General features: G+C 43.0%; 1 protein-coding gene across 3 annotated transcripts in view; it reads right to left on the minus strand.

Moving 5' to 3' along the window:
* SPAG16 (sperm associated antigen 16) overlaps positions 1 to 20,066 on the minus strand; it is a 1,402,284-nt gene that overhangs the window by 508,310 nt on the left and 873,908 nt on the right. For all 3 annotated transcript variants that reach the window (XM_068245386.1, XM_068245387.1, XM_068245389.1), the window contains exon 14: positions 513 to 578. In XM_068245386.1, coding sequence (XP_068101487.1) covers positions 513 to 578 — 66 coding nt within the window. The remainder of the gene's footprint in view (positions 1 to 512; positions 579 to 20,066) is intronic.

Raw genomic sequence — 20,066 nt, forward strand, 5'->3', positions numbered from 1 at the left:
CGGAGGACCGGACGCCGCTCACCACGCTCTGTGCGTGTGTTGGAGGAAGCGTCCAGGTCCCCATAGCAACCACCGCTAGGAGTACTGGGAGAGTGACGTCACGGACTTCCGCCCTGTCGACACGGAAAGCTTGGTCCCCGGCTGGCTTAGAGGGACGCCTGCTTATCGCGGCTAAGCACGGTGCTGGCCACACTACAAACAGGTGAGACCATTCCACCTTTCTCTGCCTCCTGATGTATTGACTCTCAGAGCGCTCCTCTTTTTTCTGTGATTTATTGATGTCACGTCCATGCCTAGAAATTAACTCTTTCAGGCAGCAAAATAAATCAACTAAAACAGCCTGGTTAATAATGTTTTGTACATACACATGTTTATCTCATCATCTCACATATCACCGCAGGTACACTTTTAAAAACAGGTTTTTCAACTGCAGGTTGTTTAACACAAACAACTAACATTTGGGTGCATAAGGTTTCTGGATATAGACTTTAGCTAAGGTATTTACTTCTTACCTTCATGTTAAATGTCCCATAATTACAGGAGTGGAGGTGTCCATAGAAAGTCTGAGCACACACTCCCTGAAAAACAAGACAGAACCTTCATCAGAATTCATTATATAACGTCCATATTGTTATTATCACTTTCTGTCTGTTACACTCTTACTTAGCCCTGCAAGCCACAATACATCAGACAATTTTAAGGCCTGCACAGACGTATATAATAGCAAGCAGCAAGATTGAACATGTTGTTAAAACCAGGTTAGCTTTTTATAGTGCACTGTGGGTTTATACTGTCTAGTCATATTTGTGGGAAATTTATTGACACATAGCTTCTCTTTCCACTATTGCCGGTAGATGCCTTCAGATCCCTCCATGCAGTACTTATAAAGCAACAAATAAAACTACCCGCTTGGAAAACAGAGGTTTAACTTAAAAGTGATGAAATATGTATATGTTAATTATTCAACTCAGGCCTCGTCTCCCTTGTGTCTGTGCAGTTACAATTTAAAAGCAGCAAATTCAGACTCAAAGGCATCATTCAGATAAAAGTGATATTTTCCATCACTGTTCTTGAGTTATTGTGCAAAGATGGTGCAGTGAAAACTTTACTCAGTTTACTCATATTAAGATTAAACTTCTGCTAATCCCATTTAAAGCTCCAATCTGTGACGTCACCTCCTGGCTATTGATTCAGCTAAATTCAAGGAATAAAAGATCCTAATAACTTGTTAAAAGATGTTTAAAACGATAGTGGGGGGTTTTGACCAGTGACCACAAACAAGAAAGCAGCGGTTCCCATATTATGTGGTGGAATAGGAGATTCTCATGGATGTGTAGATGATAAATCTGCAGAAACAGCATGATGCTGTTGTGCCAACCACAATCTCTGAGGAATGTCATGAAGAACTAAGGCAGTTCTGAAGGCAAAAGGGGACCAACTCAGTACTAGCAAGACATACCTAATAAAGGGGTCAGTAAAATTAAATATCAATGTTTCTGTCATTGTGTTTCTTTTGGCTCATGTATTAGCATAGCATTTAGCAATCATGAGACCCCCAACATGTCAAATGCTACAACAATAACTGTTAATTATCAAATTAAGCTATCTGATGAAGATCAGATCACATTTTATGACCAATTTGTGCAGAAATCCATACAATTCCAAAGGGTTCACATACTTTTTACTAATAAGTTTCATAAGTGCAAAATATACTGGAAGCAGCTCCATAGGGAGGACTTGTGAAAGAGTTGTACCAGTTCCATAAATGATGTAGAACTAGAACCCCTTAGAATTTTTTTGTAGCAAGTCTTTTAACTGGGTCTCTTTGAACTTCCTTTAAAGGAGAATCTGTACTGTGAAAATCTTACATAAATAAAAGTACCAGCCTGTTTGTTGTCTTCTCCTAGCCCCCTCTGTGACATTTTTGCCGCTCCCCGCTGCTGTCTTGGTGATAAAATCACTGCTTTATTCATCGTTTTTGTAAACAATGAAGATGGCCGCCAAAAAGGGAATACATCATCAGAGCAGGTGCCTGTTTGCAGTGGCTCCTCTCAAACGTGACTTGACTGCTAGAATGTTTCTCCCACTTGTTGCCTTAGCTGCTTGTCTGGGCTTTGAACTGATATTTCTGCACTCACAGCTGTTCACAAGGTCACAGACAGGCTGGCTATGAGCAGAGACCTTGCATGTGACTCATACACACAGCACACACACAGAGCCTGCAGGGGGCATAAAGGGGGTGTGTATAACTTCTCCCTATATCAGTAGAGGCAGTGCATTCCTCCCTGGCTCGACAAGGCTTGACAAAGAAAAAAAGATTAGATATATTACAGAGACAGTGCAACTAGAAAAGGCTGCAGTAATTCAGAGCACATTAGAATAGGTATAGGAACATATAGGATAGAAGAAAAGAGGCTGAAAATTTTGTTACAGAGTCTCTTTAAAGCACACCTGAAGTGAAAGTAATATTGAGGCTGATATATTAATTTCCTCTTAAACAAAGCAAACTGAATGGCTGTCCTGCTGATCATCTGCCTATAAAGATCGCTGTCATATATCTCTCACTTCAAGCTTATCAGTGCAAACGCAGCTAGTGCTAATTACTGGTCTGCAATTTAATGGTTTTTAATATATTTCACAGTAAGGTCCGGGGCAAACTAAAGTGCTCCCTGCAACGCTTCCTGCCTGCCTAACGCAAGCTAATGCCGGTAATTCCACAGGAAAAATTGTGATTTGCCGAAATTGCGTTTACTCTCTGTAGCAATTTTGGAGCAATTTCATTCCGGGAATGCAGGGTTCAAAATTGCATTCCCTCAAATCACTCCAGAAAGCACTGGTTGTCTAGTGCCAAATCACTACCAAACACAACAGAATTTTCGTATCGATTTTTGATCTCCAGTTGGTCCCAGCCAGAAGACTTCTACAACCACTTCAATTCATCCCACTTGAGCCTTTTTGCAGTGTTATGTTTTTTTTTTTTTTGCTTTTTATTTTATACTTCACTTCTTGAAAATTTACACTTTCAAAAGCAGTATTCATAAATTCTTTATATATTCTCTTTCGCTCTCTTACATATATATACATATTTTTTTTTTGTTCTGTGTAAATCAGCGTGCAGTAAGCTGACCCTTAAATATAAAATAGCTTTATATATTATATATCAATACCAGCGAATGCAAAACAATCCAAAGTGTATTTCCTGTAGGAAATATTTTATCTTTATTTACATCAAACTCCAATAAGCCTTCTAAGTTTTGTTGTTAGGAAACGTTATAAGCCAGGAAATTTATACGGTGTACTATTTACCAATCTCGGCAGGACTGTTGGGAAATTTCCTTTCAAAGTTCCACAAGGGATGACATCAAATCTGAGTAACCAGCATAACTCTTGAATAAATCTTTTATGAACAAAGAGGTAAGCTAAAAAAGCCCTTTCTTTTCTTTGTGATCCTGTACTTTCAAGATGAAAGCGAAGCCTGCCTCTGTTGTAGAGGCACTTGGAATTCCTATCATTCACAGAGAAGTAGCCATTTCACCATGGGCAAGGTTTACATGGAGGGCAGAGGAGCACTATTTTCTGTATGGCGAATTCCAGTTTATTTCTGGCCTGTTCTAAAGCCAGGCATGCCTCAAAGATAGGAGATAAATGGAGTGGTATGATTGAGCGTATGTCAGAAAGCAGCTAAATACAAGCAAACTGCTTTAACCCTTTTGCCGCCATGGATTTTTTCTCCACTTTCATTTATAAAATGCATATTTCCTGCAGGCAACTTAACCTCTTGACGACCAGCTAACGCCGATTGGCGTAAACTGGTCGTCTGCGGGTTACCATGGAAACGGCCGCTCGATCGAGCGGCCTTTCCATGTCAGTTCACGGAGGGTGTCTCCGTGAACAGCCGGAGAGCCGCCGATAGCGGCTCGCCGGCAAAATGTAAACAGGCGGGGAAGAAATCCCCACTGTTTACATGATACGGCGCTGCTGCGCAGCAGCGCCGTAAGGCAGATCGGCAATCCCCGGCCTCTGATTGGCCGGGGATCGCCGGCATATGATAGGCTGAAGCCTATCCCACAATGCGCAGGACGGATATCCGTCCTGCGCAGCCCAGGAAGGGAGAGGGAGGTAAGGGGAGGGAGGGAGCGCACAAAACGCTGCGGAGGGGGGCTTTGAGGAGCCCCCCCCGCTACCCACTAATGGCCGGTGGCGATCAGACCCCCCCAGCAGGACATCCCCCTAGTGGGGAAAAAAGGGGGGTAGTCTGATCGCCCTGCTGCACTCCTGATCGCCCTGCAGCACCGATCAGTGAAAATTCCCCTGGTCGGCAAGTGGTTAATACACTTCCACCAACCCATATAGGTTTTCAAAGAAAACCTGCGAATGTGAAAATATTGTTATTGATTTTGTACAGCCTACCATACATGCTTAACCACTTAAGGACCACAGGCTTTACACCCCCCCCCCCCCAGGCTATTTTTTTTTCAAATTAGGGCTCTGCAGCTTCAATGGTTTGCTGCAGAGCCACAAATCCATGCACACAAATGAATCACCCCCGCCTTTTCTGCCCACCAACACAGCTTTCTGTTGGTGGGCTCTGATCACTGCTGCAGGCAGTGGTTATTTTTTATTAATTTAATTTGTGGGAGGTTTTTTATAATAAAAATGAGGATTTAGTTGTTTTTCTCTACCCGATCCCTCCCCCCCTGCCAGCCAATCACAGTGACTGGCTCTTATAGACATCAGCCTAGGAGAGCTTATTGCTCTCTAAGCATCTCCAGGGAACAGCCAAGTGACACGGCTATCCCCAGAACAGCGCTGCCATAGATTGCAGCAATGTACAATTTAAATAGATGGCGGTTTTGCCATCTAACAATCTCTTAGCGGCGATCTCCTGCAAAACCTCGCCCCAGGATGCCAGTTGACGTTACGTGATCCTGGGGCAGCCACCTACCCTATGCCAATCAGCGTAAGGTGGTCAGGAGGGGGTTAAAAGGCTTGTTGAATATGCACTTGCAGCTGCAGTGTGCAATCACATGTACAGGCTCTGTGTATTTGCATGGAACCACGCCTACATGTCTTTTTCCTCCGAGCACAAGTGGCTTCATGCTACTGCACAGGGCCAGGTCGCTGACCGCTATGGAAGGGACAGCAGAAGACTAGATGAGAGAGGAACTGCGGCGAAGGACATAAAGACTTCTGGAGGATGAAAGAAGCCCAAGGTAAGTAAAGATACATTCTTTTTTTTTGCCTCATGTATCATTTAAAGGAAACCTGAGATGAAAATAAAAAATAAGAATTTATATATACCTGGTGCTTCCTCCAGCCCCCTTCAGACCGATGTCTCCCTCGCCATCCTCCTGGGCTGCCCTGATCCTACGTTAGCCTGTCGCTGAGAGTGTTCTGCACCTGTGCAGTACTCAGCAACAGGAGCGCAATGGGGGCACGCGCAGTTTGATTGCGCTTGTGCTGACTCAAGCCAACTGAGGAATTTACCAAAGCACCTAGTGGAGGATTAAGGCAGCACAGCAGGATGGTGAAGGTTGCCAATGGCTTGAAGGGGGCTGGAGAAAGCCCCAGGAACGTATACATTTTTGTTGTTGTTGTTTTTATCTCAGGTACACTTTAACTCCTTGTCAGCTGAACCTGTTTACTTACTGGGTGTCAAAAGCATCATTGAATCTCCCATCAGGATTTCCTATTGGTCCATTGAATGGATGAATCAGAGGTCTTCATGCTGAGGAGGCTGGTCCTCCGACAATGGCATGGTGGATATATGTAAACCCCCATATTAAAGAAGGTTTTTTCAGGTTGCAAAGCCCCATGCCGGTCAGCCCAGCCATTGTGGCAACACTGATTTTCTTTAAAGAACATCCACCCCATCTAATATCACAGTTTTTATTAGGGCAAAAAATGATGTGACGATACAAAAAAGTTTATTTCTCACAAGCAAGTTTTTTCCCCCATATGGTGACGCAAAGTAACGTTCATCCAGCACTACTTGTTCGTATATGTTAAACAATTGCTAGTCATTTATGCAAAAAAAAAAAAAATTTAAAATTTTGCGATGAATAAGGTAAAGCTAAACTCAAAGACTTACTAAGAGTCATTATAGCAACTCTTCCAAAAACCAGATCATCTTTATCCTACCAAACTTAGGCCAGTTTAGACTATACATTTAGAGACAGTAGAGTCCAAGTTATTCGGAACTCAACTAACCAGCAGTCTCAACCAGCCAGCATAAATTGCCGGCAGTACTCATAGTGGTGAAGGCCAACTTCTTAGGCTGCTTGTGGGCGCTGTTGTGCTTGAAGACTGGGATTCATAGCTCCCCCCATGTTAATATACTTTTAATTACTGTATTTAACATTTAATTATTAGTAGTATTATTGTTATTATAATTATTGTAGATTTATAAAGTGCCAACATATTTAGTGGCACTGTACAAAGTAACAAACAAACATGGAGTACAAAACAATACAGACAATGGTGTACACCAATATACAAAATACAGAATTGGTACAAAACAGCATCAAAAGCCACCCGATGAATAAAATGTATAACAAATTTCAAGACAAGATGAATAACAAATTCCAAGACACAAAATGGTGAGAGAGCCCTGCCCTTGCGAGCTTACAAACTAATATCTTGTTAATACAAAGTTAATGGTATGTATATAGAGAGAGAAACAGTACTGTATTAGCGAGCCCTATTTTTAACATCGAGTCTCAAGCAACCAAAAAGCACTAATCCGACATTAGCCAATAAACATCGGTGCCGGATAACCAAGACTCTACTGTATAAATATATTCAAGTGGTCAGAAAGTCAGCATTTCTGCTTTGCTCTAAAAGATTCCTCACAGCTTGAAAGCTACTATCCCGGAATTTTGTTTTTAGCAGAACATCACTGAAATGGTTAAACAAAGCACTGTGTCCTGCTATTCAGCTTCAAATCCGCATCCAAACTGGAGATAACGGTATATTTGTTTGCATTCCAGTGTTGATACATGTGTGTAAACAGAGTATAACAAGTGAAAAGGAGCTCTCTGTGAAGCTATCTGTGCTTCAAGCACACAAACAGCTCAGAACAGCTAATTAGAAGATGTTAATATATAATAAAAAGCAGTTTAAATAAAATGCAATGGCAGGTTTCAGGGAAAGATAAACTACACTTTGGAAACTTGTCATTTGTAAACAGACAATACTACTTATGCACAAAAACAAATATAATAACTGTATGAGTAATAAAAAGTAGGAAAACACATTTTTATTGAATTCAGTGTCGGAGTTTCAGACCACTTTCACATCCTTTCTAGCCAAAAGATATAAACACCTAAGCTCATTTTGAGAAATTAGAATGGCTGAAGACAAAAAAAGTTTAAACTTAAGAATTTACTTTTTTTGAAGACAACAAATATGCCCCAAAGTTTGTAAAATACCATATACCATATACGGGCAGCATGGTGGCGTAGTGGTTAGCTCACTCGCCTTGCAGCGCTGGGTCCCTGGTTCGAATCCCAGCCAGGGCACTATCTGCAAAGAGTTTGTATGTTCTCTCTGTGTCTGCGTGGGTTTCCTCCGGGCACTCCGGTTTCCTCCCACATTCCAAAAACATACAGATAAGTTAATTGGCTCCCCCTAAAAATTGGCCCTAGACTACAGTACTTACACTACATAATATAGACATATGGCAATGGTAGGGATTAGATTGTGAGCTCCTTTGAGGGACAGTTAATAACAAGACAATATATATATATATATATATATATATATATATATATATACACTGTACAGCGCTGCGTAATATGTCGGCGCTATATAAATACTAAATAATAATAATATAGCATGGAAAGATAATATAGGACAAATGCTGGATATGACGTGGATTCGTGGACATAAAAACAGACCAAAAAAAAAATATCTATACAGGTAACTGTAAAAGAAACATCTTACAAAAATAATGTTAAGGTTATACATTGCCCCTATAAAAAGTAACTTATGGACTCCTGTACCTCACTGGCAATAGGCATTTGTTCCTCTACAACACAACAGGCACAATTTTTGCATTGACCTGAGTAAGTGGGTAAAATCCTGTGAAACGTGTTGTCTTATATATTGTGTAATAAAACCTTTGGAAAAGCCATCCATACAACTGGCTTCTTCTTTAGGAGAGACACTGTAATCATTGACCTGAAGAAGTGGGCAGGTCCCAAGAAATGCATTGTCCTTTTTTGTGTCCAATCATATCTTATTAACCTCCAGATTGAGGTAAGATAAGTTATTATCCCACATCCAGTTATTTGCATAACCTTTGAGGGGCCACTTCCCATCTTGTATACTATAGTACTAAATGGTTGTTAAGAAACAACTGGTTCATCTATGGTGGCATTGAAACATTGTATACACACTGTAAATAAAATTGAAACTATACATTTAAAATAAAAAATAAGAATTTGAAATATCATACTGAGGGCAATCCTTGGACAGTCATGTGTAAGACTCCTTTAGCATGCAAAACACAAGGGAAATCAGCTAATATTATAATAAAAGCTACAAAATGGACCAATTCTGCAAATTAGCTGGGGAAATCTATCCCCATTAACTCTATGTAGAGTACTGTGAAAATGAAAAATACAGAAAAGCTAATAGCATCCTTAGAAGATAAAAGTTATGAATGTGAGTTAATGTGGCTGCTGAAGAATGAATAGCTGAAACAGCAAACAGAGTAATTTAAGCATATAGCAACAAATCTCACAATTAAATTAACAGGATTTGTGAACGAAAAACGTTTGACATAATTTGTTTCACCCTTGGATAAAGGTATGCTGGATAATACACTTGTATAAATAAAAATATGCGATGATAGACTTGTCATCATTATTGTTATTACTAGGGTTACAAGTTAATTTGTGCAGGGCATCATTAGCTAAAGTAATTTGGACAATCACATGTTTATCCTTTCAAACAATAATTATGGTAAAATGAATGATAATAAGATGCAGTATGTCTGGTTATCATTGCTGTCTTTAAGATGTGAAGTCAATAATTAACATGCAATGCCTGGGGGGTATATTTTCTGACCACCCAGAGCAACAAGGCTAGGTAGCTGAATAATGGAAGAGGCTACACGGGTTGCCCAGAGCAACTGCAGCTCTGGGCTTCCAATACCGCTATACAAATAAGACACAATGGGCTCAATTCTGGTAGCGTTTAGTAAATAATTACCTCATGGAATTGGGTTTACCTCATGAGGGAAATCAACTTTTGAATTCTGGTAGTTTAGGTAAAGTTTTACCTCATGTAATTTCATGAGGTAATTCATGTGGTAATTTTCTACTAAAAATGTGTGGTATTTAGTAGTGAAATACCTCACACTTGAATTCTGAAGTGAAATAAGGTGCGTGTTTGCATGTCTTTTACCTCACATAATTAGACCTACCTCTACCACATGATAAACGCGGTGCTGTGACATAATTGTGATATCTGTCACATAAAATGGAGCGTTTTCAGCTTGTTTTTTGTTCCAACCCCCCTCCCCCCCTCCCGACCCCCAGCCTCTAAAAGTGCTCCGACCTACCACCCCCCCACGACCCCCATCCTCTAAAACAGTGCTGTCCAACTTTTGCGGGCTCGGAGGGCCGTTTTTTTTCCAGACCACATGGTGGAGGGCCAGTCGCCCCCCCACCCCCACCCCAAGAAAAAAAAATTAGCAGCAGTTTCACCAAAAAATGCAATTAGAGTGATAGCAGATTCTCCAAAAAATGCAATCAGATTGGCAGCAGATATCCCCACAAATACAATCTTATTGGCAGCAGATTTCCCCACAAATGTGATGAGATTGGCAGCAGATTTCCCCACAAATGCAACGAGATTGGCAGCAGATATCCCCACAAATATGTGATTGCCAGCAGGTTTCCCCACAAATGCAACGAGATTGGCAGCAGATTTCCCCACAAATGCAACGAGATTAGCAGCAGATTTCCCCACAAATACAATCTTATTGGCAGCAGATTTCCCCACAAATGCGAGGAGATTGGCAGCAGATTTCCCCACAAATGCAATGAGATTGACAGCAGATATCCCCACAAATACAATCTTATTGGCAGCAGATTTCCCCACAAATGCGACGAGATTTGCAACAGATTTCCCTACAAAGGCAGGTCCCCAGTTAGTGGGGATCCCAGAGCTGAGGAGGGGGGCACAGCGCAGGAAGGGGGGAAATTGTGTACAGAGCAGCGGGGAGGGGGGAAGCCTCCCCCCCTCCCTCACCTAGGGCCCCCCCTTCCGCGCTCCCCCCTCCCTCCAAAAGTGCAGCCAGCGGCAGCAGCGAGAAATCACTTACCAGCATGATCAGAGCAATAGCACTGTGTGCCGCTGGGCTGGTCTCCGTCTCCTGCATTGACCTATCACGCTCTTGCAGGAAGTACTGGAGGGGGAGCGCGGAAGGGGGGGTCCTAGGTGAGGGAGGGGGGGAGGCTTCCCCTGTCCCCGCTGCTCTGTACACAATTTCCCCCCTTCCTGCGCTATTCCCCCCTCCTCAGCTCTGGGACCCTCAGGAGGCGGGCTGGCCGGGGCTTCCAGCAGTCGGGAAAATACCTCACTGTTCCCCCCCCCTCTGTAATTTAGCGACCATAAGCAGCAGGTGGGAAAATGTGCCAGAATTAGGCAAAGCAAAAAAAAATAACGAGTGAAGTATTCTCCCGACTGCTGATTACTTCGCCTCGCACAGCTACCAGAATTGAGCCCAATGGCAGCGCAGTGCAATGTTGTGCTGCCTATGGTCTGAGTAACCAGACAAAGAACGAACAGACAGACTGATTGTTGCCCAGGGCGGATGCTGTCTAAGCCTCTGGCTAAGTAACAAAACAGATACAAGAAAGACAGAAAGAATGCTTGCAAGACTAAGCACTGCCCTAGCGATAGCAAGCATTCAGACAGGTACAAGACAGGACTATAGATTGGAGCGTAACTAGTAGCAACCGCAGCTCACAGTCACGTCCACAGAAGCAGAGCAAGCAGGTTAACAACCAGTCACCAGCAAGCATCCACACAGGCAAGACTACAGGAAAGAACGTAACTAATAGCAACCGCATCCTGTAGTTACGTTCCCAGAAACTAGAGTAGCAGGAATACTACCAGTCACTAACGTGGTGATGGCAGAATCCAAGCTATCAGGATAGTGGACTTCACTGACCCACCACGGATGCAGCAAACGTCCATCAGGCATGGAAACAAGGCAATAAACAATAATACAGAAAAATAACAAACGGCTCAACTAACGGGTAAATATATATTAGCAAGTCTGCATATATATTTATCAAGAAACTAGCTAAAGCACAAGTAATAAGCTCGCATTGAACTACAATAACAAATCTATTGCAGAGTGACAAAGTGCCCAGCAGACCAGCGTACTGACCGATATGTCGGGCAGAGTCTGAAATGGGAGGCAATATTTTATGTGGACATCAGCCAATGGATGCTGACATGCAAATTCCCACACAGCTGAATGGTAATTACTACATTCTAAGCTGGTCTGATCTGCTATCTGACTGTGAATGCAAAGGACTTTCATAACAAATACATGCAGTATTATGTAACAACATGCATGCAGGAAATCCAGGGCTATCTGGCCGCAGCTCAGCTGCAGCAAGCAATTGGTGGAATGAAGACAGCATCCTGCCCTGAATTGCAGAGCGATTGCAAATGACAATGAGACTTATTGCGAATGTGCAACTGAATACAAGCAGATAAGCCAGAACTGCCCGTTTGCAGTTCCACTGCAACCGACAGAACACGCTACAGGAGGGATCCTGACATAACATTTAAAAAAATAAAATAAAGAGATACACAAAACAGAAAAATGGTAAAACATTTTACTGGCACAGTATTATCTTCAAAATGCTTAAAGAGGAGCTCCAGTGAAAATTATGTAATGAAAAAGTTTTTAATTTTTACAATAATTATGTATACATGATTTAGTCAGTGTTTGCCCATTGTAAAATCTTTTCTCTCCCTGATTTACATTCTGACATATATCCCATGGCGACATTTTTACTGCAGGCAGGTGATGTGGAAAAAGATGATGCATTTTTGGCAGTTGGAAACAGCTGTTACTTCCCACAATGCAACAAGGCTCCCACAGTGTGATGTCAGCCCCCTGGTGCTGACATCACACTGGGGGAGGAGTTTCACCACAATATCAGCCATACAGAGCCCCCTGATGCTCTATTTGAGAAAAGATAAAGATTTCTCATGGGAAAGGGGTATCAGCTACGGTTTAGGATGACGTTCAATTCTTGGTTATGGTTTCTCTTTAATAAATTAATGAGATGAGACACCAATACCTGTTGCCATAAAGCTACAAATTATTATTTTCACCTCGGCCAGTGTCAAAAAACAGTGGAGTGCAGAAGTAATTGAAACAAGAAAACCGTCCATACTCTTCAGATGTGCCTAAAATGTGTTGAAATGATGCCATGATCAAAAATGCAATACACTTATGAAGAATAAGAAGAGTACAGGGCATGGGGGGACCCCAAGGGCAACAAGCAGGATATCAGGTAAAAGGTTATCTAATCCACAATGGGCTTCAATCAATAGGTTTATCCCAATTCAAGGGTACTTTAACTTGAAATAAAAAAAATAATTTTATTTTGAGTTCACAGGAACACTTAATCATCCTGACCTTTTATTACTAATTAATGGCATTCCCATAATCTCAACGACCTCCAAGTTAATCCAATAACTTTAACCTACAACACCCTCACCCTTCCAAAAAACCCCACCCCGTACACTGTAAGCCTATTTGAACAAAGTGCTATTATATAACTTGTACAGTATCTGGTAAACCAATCAGTGTTGCCAACCTTTCTCGTTATTTTTTCACTGACAAATACCTAAAAATTTACTGAGAAAAGATTGATTTTACCGACAATATCCCAGCGTCGCGCCGAAAAATGGGCGTGGCCATGCACCAGAATGTGGGCGTGGTCACGGGTGAGGCCAAATATACATGATTTTAGTAGTGCACTAGTGCTGTAAAAGGTCTGCCAGGGAAGTTTGAGCTCTGCCATAGTGTTTCCCCCCCTTCCCCTAAAATACATGTAATCTTACAGCATTTCACCAAAAATCCACGTAATCTGGCAGAGGTTCTTCCAAAATACAGATAATATGGCAGTGGTTCCCTAAAAATAGATGTAATCTGGCAGCAGCAATTCCCCCAACATACACATAATCTGGCAGCAGTTCCCCAAAATACACTTACTCTGACAGAAGTGGTTCCCCAAAAATAGGTAGCCCCAGGTCTATAGGTGTCCCCAGAATAGGTGGCCAATGGTATGGATGTCCCCAGAACAGATAGCCAGGGGTAGAGATGTCCCCAGAACAGGTAGCCAGGGCTAGAGATGTCCCCAGAACAGGTAGCCAGGGGTATACGTGCCCAGTATATGTAGGCAGGAGTATATGTCCCCAGTATATGTAGCCAGGGGTATATGTCCCCAGTATATGTAGCCAGAGGTATATGTCCCCAGTATATGTAGCCAGAGGTATACGTCCCCAGTATATGTAGGCAGAGGTATATGTGCCCAGTATATGTAGTCAGGGGTATATGTCCCCAGTATATGTAGGCAGGGGTATATGTCCCCAGAATAGGTAGCCAGGTGTCCCCCAGCAGGTGAGGAGCAGCGCAGAGAAGGAGAGCCGCCATCCTTCCCTCACCTTGGGGCTCCCCCTCACTCGCTCTCCCCGCCAGTACTAAGTTTTGTGCGGCGGCTGGCAGCGGGCGGAACTTACCTCCGTCTCGTTGCAGGCGCGGGATGGTCTAATGGATTTGCCACTAGTCTGGTCTGGTCCAGACCAGAGCAGCGCCACCAGAACTTCCGGTGCTTGGAATGAGACGGAGGTAAGTTCCGCCCACTGTCAAATGCCGCACAACACTTAGTTCTGGAGGGGAGAGCGAGGGTGGGAGAGCCCTAAGGTGAGGGAAGGAGGGGGGAGACGTGCCCACTTCCCCACTGTGCCCACCGCTCTCCCTCTTCTCTGCTTAGCTCCCCTCCTGCTCACAGAACGGCCTTACGGACACTGCTGAATTCCTTACGGAATTCATGGGCAGCTAAATTTCTAACAAAATTTACGGTATGCCCATAAATTTACAGGCGGTTGGCAACACTGCTACCAATACCTTTTATTTTGTATTGTACTTTCCTGCATAACATGTTACAATTTTAAATACAATTATAATTAATTGCAATAGTAGTAATAACATGGAAGTGAAAACAAGAATTTAACCAGGAAACACGGCTGCTGATTATGTAATACATTAACAAAAGCAAATGGTTATCAAGATTGAACACAAGTAAAAAAACAACAGACAGACACCAAATGACTGGTTACTTCCAACGGTATTGACTAATGAATTCATAACATTACAAACAAGATGTATTCTGGCTACTTATTGTGTTGGACAGAAGACACATGTGCTAAAGCTGTGTTTCTAGATCTAACAGCCTGGAATCTGATTTCTATTACCTGCGTCTGAGAGTGGATGAGAAATAAAAATGCTTTCTGTGTTTATTTAATCAACTTAGCACCTTTAATCATCTAAAATTCCTCCATGAGAAACACCCTTGAGTATGTAATTACAGAGAAAATTACTCATTCAGTATGAACCATATGCAAAATAAATAATGAAAATGAATAAATAAACATGTAAAAAGGACATGTAAAGTCTAGCTGGGGAACACAGTGCACATGGAATAATGAAAAGCAAACAGCAAAAGCACTTTAAATAGAAGTGCGTCAGGAATGTGAGTATAAAGCAGAAAATCAATGGAAGTGCACTGAGTCAGTGGAGCTGTTATTAGTCATTGCTGGCCACAGGATTGTTCCCTTCAAGCAAGGAAAGAGTTTAATCTACACTTAAATATCTGAGTGATGAAACTCGGTGCCAAAAGAACATATGGGGTAATTCTTTTTAAAAAGTCAACTGAAGGATAAAAATGCTGAAATTTCATATGACTTTGCTCCGTTCTTCCATCAATCTTGAATTAAAACCTGGAGAGTGTCACTGCCCAAAGGACAACATTTATAATAAGTTCATCTTCTTATTGTCCGAGGTTATCAACATTTTGCTTTTTTTAATCTTACCTTTTTTGGGGGGTTATCTTTCCTTAATGAATTGTAGATAACATCATAATATTGTAGCATTGAATGAATTGCAGTTACACAATAGTCCTGTTTGGAAGTAAAGGTAGCTCTCTAGAGTCCCAACCTTCCCAAGTCTTTTTTTTTTTTTTTTTTATTTTTAACGTAGTGATTTTTCTGCAGTGTGGTCTGCTTCTGAACAAACACCGGGGTCCTTATGCAATTCACTGTTTCTTCCACGCTTTCTCCTAGGTAATATTTTCCCACCTAATCAATGCATTTTAAGCCACCAGTAAGCGGCAAGAAAATAATAGATTAATTTTGACAGTACCTTTTTTTTTTACCTATTTTTGATAGTTTATCAATTTTCACTATACGCTTTCAGTTTGTGTTAATAATGTTCCACTGACAGGTTCTATTTGTCAGCATTTGTCATGCACATCCTACCTTTAAAATGCTTTAAGCCTGTGTCATACCAGGCTTGAAGGCAATATATAATTGGGTGTCATCAGCATTGCAGTGGCATAGCATGTTACCGCTTGGATTAGTTTTCCAAGTGGTAACATGTCAATGGTGAATAGCAGGGGAGAAAGAATTGAGTCCTGGGGCACCCCATACTTAAGTGGTAACGAGGTGGACAGGAAGGGCCCTATAGACACTTTTTGGGTTCTGCCACTCAAGGAGGATTAGAACCACTGGAGAACTATCAATAATGCAGTGTTCCTGTAGCCTGCTTATCAGGATGTTATCGTTAACTGTATCAAAGGCTGCAGAATGTTCTAGCTGTATATCAGGATGGAGCACTCTCCTCTGTCTCTTGCCATGAGCTGGTGGCTGCAGATTTGGATGAGGGGCATTTCAGTGCTGTGATGTTTCGTGAAGCCAGACTAAAATGGGTCATACATAATATTTTAAGATTGCAAGATTTTGGCTTCTAGCTGGTGGTATACAGCTTTTTCAATTACCTTTTCCAGTAAGGGAAGGTTAGAGACAGGTCTGTAGCTGGTCATTGCATCTGGGTCCAGGGAAGGTTTTTTTTTGAGGAGAGGCCTGATGATTGCTTACTTCAGTAAAGCAGGAAACATTATTGATTGTAATGAATGCCTATTTGCAAATGTGCAGCGGTAATCCAGTCTATTAACCTCCTTGCCGGTTATCCCGAACTCAGCTCGGGGTAACCTGCGTAGGAGGATTTCTCAGGCCCCGCTGGGCCGATTTTCAAAAAAAATTTTTACTGCACGCAGCTAGCACTTTGCTGGCTGCGTGCAGTTTCCGATCGCCGCCGCTTGCCGCCGATTCGCCGCTACCCGCCGCGCTGCGCCGCCCACCCCCCCCCCCATCCAGACCCCTTGCGCAGCCTGGCCAATCAGTGCCAGGCAGCGCTGAGGGGCGGATCGGGATTCCCTATGACGTCCCGTCGTCCATGACGTCGGTGACGTCATCCCGCCCGGTCGCCATGGCGTTCTGAACGGGATTTCCTGCTTACTCTGATCGCCGAAGGCGATCAGAGTGGGTAGGGGGATGCCGCTTGTCAGCGGCTATCATGTAGCAAGCCCTGTGCTGCGCTGCCCCCTTGCCGCCAGAATTGTAACGGCAAGGGGGTTAATGACAATCAGAGGCAGGGATTTTTTTTACAGGACTACTAAGGACAAACTAGAGTTCTAAGCCTTGTGTTTTTGTAATTACTTTATTGCCTATCTAGGTGTGGCCCTCAGCATGGTTTTATAAAATGGTAATGTAAATATTGGCATAGTGGATAGCACTCTTGTCTTGTAGTACTGGGTACACGGTTCAAACCCCAGCCAGGACACTATCTGCACAGAGTTTGTGTGGGTTTACACTAGGCACTCTGATTTTCTCCCATGTCCCAAAAACATACAGATACTTTAATTCGCTTCACCCTAAAAATGCGCCCTAGACTGTGATAGACATGTAACTTTGGTAGGGATTAGATTGTGGGCCTCAGTTCATGACAAGATTATATATACTTTGCAAAAGCACTATGGAAGATGTTTGCACTATATAAATACTGCATAATCATAATCAGATGAATCTGACCCAATATCCCTTAAGTTTCTGACCTTGGAGCAAGAGGTCAGGCATAACATATCACTCCGAGTATGCAACAAATTGCCTTTCCCCCCCCCCCCCCCCGCACACACCCTCTTTCCTGACCAACATTGACCCTGACAGATGACAGTTTAGGAATGACCACTGTACAGATCTGCTGCTTGACTCTCTGCTGAGCAGCCTGTTCTGTTCTAATGTGATGGGACAACTGCAGGAACTAAAAATGAACTGCAATGGCTGTTAAATGACAGTGGTCCGCACTAGATCGCTGAAGGGGTGGGCAACAATGTCGGGTACACCTATACTCATATTTCATTTTGCACAACAGTTAATTGTAAATGATCATCATAGATAATGAAAATCTAGGGTGCACACATAGCTAACACACACTTACACTGTGCCTAGTTACCAAGTTTCTTCTGTGACCTTTCCCCACAACCCCAACTTGGACCTTCCCAGATAAAACTCTGCCTTCAGTCTTTCATCTCAGGGCCCTTTCACACTGTGGCGGTGCGGTTTGGCAAATTGCCGCACCGCTAGCACAGCCTAATGAAAGTCTATGGGGAAAAGTTCTTACTTCCCATGTTGTGGTACGCTGCGCTGGAATTGCCCAATATAACGCTAGCATATACCTATGTTACCGTGCGGCTCCTGCGGCATTCTGCACCGGGCCGGAAGTCATGTTAGTCTATGGCAATGCAGGCTTCTTTAAAGACGTTGGCGTTGTGGCACGTATGTGCGGAAGTGTATTTTTACTATATGCTTCCGTGCACTTCCACATACCCAAAGCAGGAAGTGACCTAAGCGAGCATCACTTCCTGCTTGGCCTAATGCCAGACAGGGAATACCTTGTACTAACGCGTTATTCCCTGAAGGAATGTTTTTGGCGGTGTGAAGCGGTGCAGCGGGCGAGCTGCACTGCAGCGCTGATGCCAATATGTAGTGTGAAACCAGCCTATGCCTATACCTAATCTTAAACAGATAAACAGTTCCTGAAAGGAAAGGCTTGGTCCCACTAGCACTATTTTATTCTTTGGAAAATGTATGCCTTTAGCCGCATCTACACGAGGAGATGCGGCTGCGATGCTCCTTATCAATGGAGCCGCTGATGCGGCTCGATTGATAAGATCAGACAGGACAGGCGGAAGATAAGCGGCGCCGGCGGGGACGAGCGGGCACGAGCGGGGAATCGAATGCGGCGCACGCACGGCGAGCGGGGACGCGGCGGGCACGCGGAAGAGGCGATCCGCCGGATCGCTGCAACGTCTCATACTGTAGACGGGGCTTTAGGGGGTTCTCAAGGCCATGCATTTTTCCACCAAAATCACTTATGCTTTGCATTTTTTTCTGTGTGTGAATGCCCAGCATGCTGCATTTTGATGCATTTTATGCTTATATTAGTAATTTGAAATGCATAGAAAAAATGTATTAAATTGAGCACAAACACAATACCCATTTGCTTTTTGATATCTCGGGCGGCGCAGGTGCAGTGCGGCTGCGTGCGCTCCGGGGCCGGGCCGCTCATGAGCAGTAAGTCTCAACTCCCAAAGTTACCGGGAGCCATAACCGAGGATCCAGGAGGTGGAGGATGGTGGCAAGGGAGTGATCAGGCCGGCGGAGGCTGGAGAAAGCCCCAGGTATGTATGAATTCTTCCTTTTAATTCATCTCAGGTTTACTTTAAAACATTCAGTAAAACAATTAAAAGTGTTCTATATTTATCTCCAGCTCTGACCAGCTGCGTAACTCACAATCTCCATGCAGTAAAAGTTGACAGATGTAGCAAACAGCCAATAGGGAGAGCCAGACAGCCAATAGGGAGAGCCACACAGCCCTATTTTTTCCCCCTTTGATCCGATACTCCAGTGAGCGGGACTTCAAAATGGCAGAGCAGGCGAAGGAGACATTTAAAAAGACGTTTCTGTATCCCTTTAGATGTGCATATCGGTATACTGATACAAAGAAGATCTCTCTCTAGCATAGATGCACATCTAAAGGGATGCCAGGGATGCACTGGAAAGAAAATAGAACGGCTCATGCACAGACTTGTAAGAGAAGACATAGGCCCAGTGCACACCGAGCGGTTTTGGATGTGATCTGCCGGCCGCATCCGCCTGTAAATCCGCTTGGCTAATGTATTTCAATGGGATGGTGCACATCGGCGGTTTGAAGTTTGTAGCAAACTGCAAACGTGCCTCCTGCAGCACATTTGCGGTTTGCAGAAGCGTTTCTGCCTCAATGTAAAGTATAGGAAAAACGCAAACTGCTCTGAAAAATGCTACATCAGAGCGGTTTGCCAGGCGTTTTTGTTACAGAAGCTGTTCAGTAACAGCTTTTACTGTAACAATATTTCTAATCTGCTACACAAAAACGCTCCCAAAAACGCTAGGCATGTTTAGAAAACGTCTCTAAACATGCCTAGAATCGCTCTGAAATCTGCTCCAAAAACCGCTAGCGTTTTGTGGATCTGCTAGCAGTTTTGGTGTGCACTGGGCCTAATAGCTTGCTGCCTGACCTGCCCCACAGCTGGTGAGACTGCTGAACAGGGCTTAGTGAATAGAAGCATGTTTTTTTTTTGGTACGTTACCGAACTCCTACCGCAATCTTAGTGAATTTGGAAAAAAAAAGTGTAAAATACCAAATGCAGTATTTTACCACCCTAAATTATTTTACCGAACTGCCCTGAATTGAGGCCAATATCTGAGAGTTCATTTTCATTATTAAAGAGAACCTGAACTGAAAAAAAAGTCAAAATAACCATACACAGGTCATACTTACCTCCTGTGTAGTCTACTACAGGGTTTTTCAACCTTTTCACTAATTGTACCACTTTTATCGCCTGGAAATTTCCAAGAACCACTAGTGT

Source organism: Hyperolius riggenbachi, chromosome 7, assembly GCF_040937935.1.
Source record: "Hyperolius riggenbachi isolate aHypRig1 chromosome 7, aHypRig1.pri, whole genome shotgun sequence".
NCBI classification, from domain to species: Eukaryota; Metazoa; Chordata; class Amphibia; order Anura; family Hyperoliidae; genus Hyperolius; species Hyperolius riggenbachi.